The sequence below is a fragment of the Egretta garzetta genome, unplaced genomic scaffold (assembly GCF_000687185.1).
Source record: "Egretta garzetta isolate BGI_Z169 unplaced genomic scaffold, ASM68718v1 scaffold179, whole genome shotgun sequence".
NCBI lineage: Eukaryota > Metazoa > Chordata > Aves > Pelecaniformes > Ardeidae > Egretta > Egretta garzetta.
The window spans coordinates 1,039,579-1,047,801 of record NW_009270001.1 but is presented as its reverse complement, the minus strand read 5'-3'; the positions used below and the strand labels follow the sequence as shown (position 1 = coordinate 1,047,801).

Sequence of the window (8,223 nt, the reverse complement as noted above, 5' to 3'; positions counted from 1 at the left end):
CTGGCCCTCTTGGCCACCTGGGCACCCTGCTGGCTCATATTCAGCCCCCTGGCGACCAGCACCCCCAGGGCCTTTTCTGCCGGGCAGCTTTCCAGCCCCTCTGCCCCACGCCTGGAGCGTTGCCTGGGGCTGTGGTGACCCCAGGGCAGGACCCGGCCCTTGGCCCTGTTGAACCTCACCCAGTTGGGCTGGGCCCATGGATCCAGCCTGGCCAGGTCCCTCTGCAGAGCCCTCCTCCCCCCCAGCAGATCCACACTCCCGCCCAGTTTGGTGTTGTCTGCAAATTTACTGAGGGCACACTCAATCCCCTCATCCAGGTCATTTATAAAGACATTAAATAAAACTGGGCCCAAAACTGATCCCTGGGGGCCACCGCTTGTGACCGGGCACCAACTGGATCCTGAGCAGGCGTTCACTGCCCAGCTGGTGACACCCAAATGCACCTAATTTTTAGCACTTTCTGAAAAGAGGGACCACTCTAAGGCACCTTAAATGGTAGCCCCAATAACAGAGAAAAAGTCTTGGCATGGGATAAATCATCCCTTCTTTTCCTTCGCAGCCCTGCTCACTCAGCTGGATGGCGTCAGAAGACGCACAAGTTCTTTGTTACCTGTTCGCTTCGCTATTGAAGTTTTCAAACTCATTGCCCTGACACGAATGGCTCCAGTGGAATAATTATTTACATTTCTCTCCAGCCATTACCAGAACAGAGACAACCCCAGGTAGTTTAAAAACAAACCGACCTGAGACAGTACTTGAAAACTTGAGAGCCGGCGGTAACGCTAGGATTTGAACTGCACAATTTAAATACAGACACCACTTATCAGCTCTGGTGAATCAACTTACCACAGCACCCTATCTTGTTTTCTTCTGCCAGACAAAGCAGAAGTCAGATTTAGTGGTTGGGACGAGGGTATAAACTAGACAGACCAAGAACTCTGCAGACTGTCTGCCCTGTCAATCATATGATTCGATGAAAAACCACAGGAAGTCCGATGAACAGATGCAGAACTGAACTGCAATAACTCCCCTACCGCAGAAGTTCAACAACATCGGGGTTTGTTGGGTTTTTTTTTTGTTTTTTTTTTTTTGTGCAGTTAACGATGAGGCAGATAGCATCACGGCCAGCCAGCAGCGCCTGGCATGGCTCCAGGCAGCTCAGTAGCATTTGAGCTAGAAGACTAGAGCCATACATTAAATAAATAAAAAAAAAATTTAAAAAAATCCCTTTCCCTTCACAAATGAACCGTCAGAGCTGCTGTTAGGCTGCGGTGTCAGGTCAGTGGATGATCTCCACTCCGGCAACATAAGCAAGGGCAGATGGAGCGGCTTTAAGAGCGATGGAGTGGAGCTATGTCTTTGCTTGTTCGGTGATTTAGATGTTTGGATGAAAAGCAGCCCTCATCAAAGAAATGGGGTGCTCGCTGCGGAAAAGAAAGAAATCAAAGAATTGGATTAACATAAAACTGGAGAATCCTCTTTTCCTCCAGTCCTTGGTTAGAAACCCCGGTTTCTGAAACCGCAATCCAGCGCGAGTCAGTATTTTCAAACACACGCGACTAGTTTAGGACAAAAGTACCATTTCCAAAGGAGTCTGAACACATTCGAGAGCCGAATTCACATTAATTTGTCATCAATCCGAACCTTCCAAGTCTTTCTGAAAACGGGATTTGTGTGCTCTTGAAAAGCTTACCGTAAGTCTCGTTTGGTAACCTAATGACATGCTGGCAAATGCTGTGTTTCATATTGCTTCTGCTAAATACAGTAGTATTGCCTGGGGAGCACCTCTGCAGGATTGGACCTTATTAGGAATACACATAAACTGGTAGAGAAAAAAAGAAAGGGGGGGCTTTGATTCAGCTCCATACCAAGCCTTCATTATAAGCGCCATAACAAGGATTTACCGCAGCAAGGTTTGGTTCTACAACTTGCCATGCACCAAATATACCTCTAAGGTGCACCAACCTGGAAGGAGTCTGGGCAGAGGAAGAATGTTTGTCTGCACCCCCCCCCCCCAAAATCCCAGCCTGAGTCAAATTAATGGCCAATGACCTTGAAAACAACTCAACAGTCACGGCTGGAACCCTGTTCATGGTACAGATATACAGGTACACATGAGAACATTGAGATTTTTATGTAAATATAAGCACTTAAGTGCTGTGACTGCACAATTTATGGAAGAAAATTTCTCAGTACTCGTTCCAAGATTGAATTTTTGCAATTATTTAATTCTTTCGGGGAGAAAATGCCGTTTCTCTGGTTCTCTTTGCATTTGCGGTGCTTCTCTTTGACTTAAGACAGAAAGTCTGTGTGGCTTTGGTGAAATATCTGCATGGGCTACACCACGCCTGCCCGATATCATCTTTGCCTCCTTCTCAGGCTTGAAGCACAGACAGCCCAGCCGAAGATGATGGTGGGGAGATGAAGGAAGCAAACAGGAAACCTGCTAGACTAAGCACGAGCTGCACATCTTGTTCAAAGATCTGTGTAAGGAATAGGTGCAAATTTAAAGCCGGAGAAGACAACAGTGGTGTGTCAGGAGGTTTTGAAAAAGAAAACTCAAGATGACAAGAAGGGGTTGAAAACAATTTCTGCACGGGCTAAATATCCCCAGTTGAAGCAATCACATGAGCTGTAGTAGAAACGTTTTTCCCAAGGAGTAAAATTCAGTAAGTAACCCGCATCTCATGTAAGGAGGCTGAATCTTCCTGGTCCAGAAGGACAGGGAAGTTTATCTATAGAAAGACAACGGTTTCAAGAAGTTAGGATCGTTGAGGCGTGAGTTCTGTTTTCAGATCACTCCGTAAAGGTTTGCACCACCACAGCTGCAGGAAAACAAATGCTCAGGGAGCAAACAGTGAATTTGCACCGTTAAGGCGTGAACTACCACCGGAGAAGCAGATGTGCCTCTGGTGAGAGCTCAGCAATCACCCTTTTTTTTTTCAGCGAGTACTGAGAAGCCAGGTCAGTTTTGGAAAAAGCAACCAAAGAGCTACGCCTAGATGTTTACTAGTAAAGACACAACGATTTAAAGAAGTGAAATCTTTGCAGTGACCCTGCCAGGGTGCAAAGCTTTGCGGAGTACCCCGCTGCTAAAAAGAAAAGGATTGCATTTCTTTCTAGGATAGGCTGGCAAACACTGACAGCTTTAAAGTTCTTCCAGAGAGTCGGGGATGCCCATACATAAACCCTGCTTCTTTTCCTTACAGCTAGGAAATATTGCTGATAAATGTCGCTAGCTCCAAATTGTACCATAGGAATTATTTTTGGCTTCATACCGAATCTTTAATCCGTACAAATTCCCAAAGCACTGTACAAAAGTATAAATTTGAGCTTAGGATGAGGCCAGGTATCCACTTCAGGCTGTCCTGGGTCCATCTCAGAAATATCTGAGTCTGGGCTACTTGTAGACAGTAAATAAATTGGACCATTGGTCTGCAGCTTCTTCAGCAAACCTGGCTGAAAATGAGCCACCTGAAGAGCTAATTCCGAGAAAAATCCCTTAACAAGGGGATCCCTGCTCGGCTTTGTGGATATTGTGTCTACCCAGAGAAATTTAAGAATGGGAAAAAAAAGATTAAGATGATGTACACCCAAAGCTGGAGTCGCATATTATGCGCTGCTAAGCATCATTAACCTCTATATAACACTGTATGGATTATACGTCTATAGTCACAATTTAAGGATTTACAGTTATAATTACAATTCGCTTGCCATGTCGGGGTTGCTCTGTATACCACCTTGTCTGGATGGGTACATGTCGTTTCGGAACACTTCCAAGACGACAGCTCAACAGCTAGGAGCCAGACGGAGCTGTGACTTGCTGCCAGACCAGAGAGAAACAGGGAACTGCAGCAAGAATGTTACAGGGACATTTGCAAGACTGCAGAAAATACAATATATGCTGGTTTTGCCAAATAAGAAGAAAAAAAGGACTAGAGAGTGATATAAGTAATTCTACTTTAAGCTTGGGTGTGAAGGCATGATGGGTAGATGAGGTACTATCAACAAAAAACCAGAACTTTCATCCAGTTTGGGGCTTAACCTGAAATAATTCCTTGAAAAGAGTAATTCCTTAAAAATAGAAGAAAGAAAAGAGGCGTGGGATCTGAGAGAAAAAATGAACCACCTCAAAACAACGACGGGTAAAAATGAGGACCATTCTAAAAACTGAAATAAAACCAACCGTGAAAAGAGGTTTGGCCCAACTCAAACTGGTTCCAGTGCTTGACCTCGCTTCAGCATTCGCGATCCTACGTAGACACACCGACCGCTCAGATAAATAAGTAAAACCCTTTGTGTGCCTTTGAATTTAGGGAATTAAAACCTGAGAACCAGAATAATCCCTGGACCCATTTCTCAGGTGCATTAAAGGGCACCGCCGCGCAAATGGAGACGAACCTATCAACTCAGAAAACTTTTATCAATATGAAGTGGATGCCTAAGTCTTCCTACCATGGGATTGCAGAAAATGCACATTTTTTAACAGCAGACCCTATTTTTACCAGTGCTAAGGAAGATGCAAATGAGTCTAAGCCCTGGCTTCCTGCGTTTCAGCTCGCAACCCATCCTTCTCTAGAATAACGTGCAAAGTTTTACGCAGCGGTGCAACCCAGTATTTTTGCAGCAACCATTTTTTGTTAAAATGGGAATGCATTTAGAAATCACTCACTGCCAGCTTGAGACAGAAGATTTGTATAGCTGCTAAGAAAAGGTTACAAGATTAGGAGTTGTGGACACTTTACTCTGCTATAACTCACAATTAAGTCAATGATGCTTTGGTAGTACCCTTAAAGAAGCACTTGGACATCCAGGAATTTCATACTTTTCAGAATTAAAACCCTCCAACCTTACAGTGACTTCCCAAAACCTAAAATACCGTTCTCCCCTCCCCCCCCCCAAACAAAGCAGATTCAAGGCTGAATTTTTTCTTTCCAGAATTTTATGAATGAGGCAGTTGAAAATCTGCCACTTTCCAAGTATGCTAAATGTAAACTTTAAACAAAGAAATTGGCTTTAATAACTCAGTTGGGAACCTCTCACTTACTTTTATATATTGTGTAAATCAAGAGGAGGGGGGAAATCAACTCTTTGAAGGTCTCCAATTGGGCAAAAAATTTAAGTTGTCCTAAATCCGTATGTGCACTGTTTGGATCACTCTGCCAAAGACAGAAAATATTATGTTTAGCAAGCCAGTGAAGGCAGGGGAAGATGGGTCATGCATGGTCAACCAGCAGATCTGCGAGGAGCTGAGATGCGTGGTCCCTCCAGAGAAAGCTCACGGTGCCTTCAGAGCCCCGGCATCACCTGGTCAGTGGGGAAACCTTGATTTAAAACAAAAAGGGCTTTCTATGATTCAAGACTTGCCAAAGATCAAAAGAATTCCTCCGTACTGGGTTTGAGTGGTCAGGTTTTGGTAGTGGGGGGCTACAGGGGTGGCTTCTGTGAGAAGCTGCCAGAAGCTTCCCCTGCGTCTGACAGAGCCAACATCAGCTCCAAGGTGACCCCACCACTGGCCAAGGCCAAGCCCATCAGTGATGGTGGCAGCACCTCTGGGATAACGTATTTAAGAAAAAGGGAAAAAAAGAAAACACCTGGGCATTGCAGCTGGAGAGAGGAATGAGAGGGTGTGAGAGGAGCAGCCCTGCAGCCCCCCAGGTGGGTGCAGCAGGAGGGCAGGAGGGGCTCCAGGCACCGGAGCAGAGATTCCCCCCAGCCCCGGGTGCAGCCCATGGTGGGGCAGGCTGTGCCCCTGCAGCCCAGGGACCCCACGGGGGAGCAGATCCCCACCTGCAGCCCGGGGAGGACCCCAGGCCAGAGCAGGGGGTGCCCAAAGGAGGCTGTGACCCCGTGGGAAGCCCACGCTGGAGCAGGCTCCTGGCAGGGGCTGTGGCCCTGTGGGGAGAGGAGCCCAGGCTGGGGCAGGTTTGCTCCTGGGGCCCGGGGGGGAGAGGAGCCCAGGCTGGGGCAGGTTTGCTGGCCGGGCTGGTGACCCCACGGGGACCCGCTCTGGAGCCGTCTGCTCCTGAGGGACTGCACCCTGTGGGAGGGATGGACCCGCGCTGGGGCAGAGCGTGGGGGACTGTCTGCCAGGGGGGGACCCCGGGCTGGAGCAGGGAGGAGTGTGAGGAGTCCTGCCCTGAGGAGGAAGGAGCGACAGGGACCCCAGCCCCCACTCCCCGTCCCCCTGTGCCGATGGGGGGGAGGAGGTGGAGAAATCAGGAGTGAAGTTGAGTCCGGGAAGAAGGGAGGAATGGGGGGGAGATGTTTTATAATTTCATTTTTATTTCTCATTATCCTACTCTGATTTGATTGGTAATAAATTAAATCAATTTCCCCAAATCCAGTCTGTTTTGCCCATGACTGTACTTAACCGAGTGATCTCCCTGCCCTTATCTCGACCCACGAGACCCTTTCGTTATGTTTTCTACAACGAAAAGGGAGCGATAGAGCGGCTTGGTGGGCACCCGGCGCTCAGCCAGGGTCAACCCACCACGTCCTCCCAATACAATTTGATTATTTGCAACAACGTGGAGGAACTCTAAGGAGGGTAAAATAGGGGTGAAAAAGGCAAAGTCTCCTCTTGGTAAAGACAGCAGAGAATTACCTCGTGTATCTGGGCTACAAATTCTGCTCCAACTTGTGGATCAAAATTACAGGGCTGTATTTCCTTCATCGACCGTTTTTTAAAGCAAAACCAATACTATAAATGCCAACCGATATTCCAGTTTTCACGTCAGAGACAACTACCTGCTAATTAGTGAATTGAAAGTGAATTTCACACTCTTAATCTAATTTATTAAACTTTAACAGTGAAGAAAAACTCACCTGAAAAGTTTTTAAATGGCCTATGAAGCATATGGCCAATGGAGGGTTTGGGGAAAATAATCCTGTAGAATAATGAATATAGACTAATAGGCGTAGCTATGTACTCAAAGACACGGCGAATCTACTCTACGCGCATCTTCCAGCCAACTATCTATTTTAAATTCCTAGCAGCGAGCGCTACTGTTTAAGTCACAGCAGCTGTTTTGGTTTTGATAGCAGACACGTCGAAAATACGAGGAATGTTGTTTATCGTGGAAATGCTCTGCGCTCCAGATAACATCACCGCTGATTGCTCCACCTAGGCTAAGCCATCATCCTAAAACAAACCCCCCACTGCTGCCTGACCTCTTCTACTTCCACCAAAAACCCAGCGGTTGGGCAAATAAAACTCTTGCCGTGGTGCATGCCATGCCATCAACAACGCCGAACGAGCCCGGGGTGTTTGCTACAAGTGTGGCAACGAGGGAAACCGTTCAGCTTCAAGAACGTGACCCACGTTTTTGTGTTTCAGCAAGGCACTGGAGCAAGCACGCTGTCTTGCTCCAAGAGGGACTCGCCTCTGGAGCCCCGTCTGGATGATGTACATACTCTGACCCAGCTTCCTAATATGTAAATATTAAAATTTGCTCACTTTTTCATAGGAATTATTGTGCTTAGGGTTGGATTTTTCTTCCCCCATCCTGGGAAAGGAGATGGACATTTCACTGTCCATCTTTACAGGCTCGGTCCCACCTTGCGCTTGCTGGTTGGCGGCCACCTACGATGTCTCTAGCACTGATTTTTCATCTCCTTGCTCTTCAGGCTCCGAGATGGGAAGGAAGGGACTGAAGTACACTGACGGCATAAACCACACTAATTCCACAACTAAAGGATTTTCCCTTTTGGATACTACCTCTATGAGCCCTCTCTGCTGCCCCAACACTTGGGATTATCCAGCTGAAGCACAGAGGCAGAGGATGGAGAGGTCACAACGCTGTTTTCACCCGCCTGCTTCTTTCAACCAAAAGTCAGAGTTACTCCAACGGCACGGTTGTTTGTTTTCTCATTTAGTTGCGTGGAACATATTCCCCCAACACCAAAGGTGGCAGGAGAAGAGCAGAGTGATTCAGTTTGCATATTTTTCCAGTGACGAGGTCCCAGACATGCTTTCACTGGAAATTGGTGCAATGCTGCAGCAGCATCCAAAACATCCCACCAAGCCAAAAAGAACATTACTTTGGACAACTGGGACCAAGTTCCTCTCCGTTATCACTGCACAGGGGTCCAAAACACCGCCTAGACTTTTGGCTTTGTGCATCAACCAGGGAAATGAGACCCCCTCTCCCCACTGAGTTTAACACCTTCGATTCGCCTCGCGGAGGTCGACATTTACAACGCGTTTCCTCGCGGGGCGGC

At 47.2% G+C, this 8,223-nt stretch overlaps 1 protein-coding gene across 4 annotated transcripts in view; it reads right to left on the bottom strand.

Moving 5' to 3' along the window:
- DYM (dymeclin) overlaps nt 1–8,223 on the bottom strand; it is a 249,280-nt gene that overhangs the window by 6,745 nt on the left and 234,312 nt on the right. Inside the window, exon 19 of one of the 4 annotated variants that reach the window (XM_035903104.1) lies at nt 1,304–1,424. The exons of the other annotated variants lie outside the window; for them this stretch is intronic. Coding sequence (XP_035758997.1) covers nt 1,332–1,424 — 93 coding nt within the window. The 3' untranslated portion in view covers nt 1,304–1,331. Of the gene's footprint in view, nt 1–1,303; nt 1,425–8,223 lie in introns of those variants that run through there. 4 annotated transcript variants of the gene reach the window in all.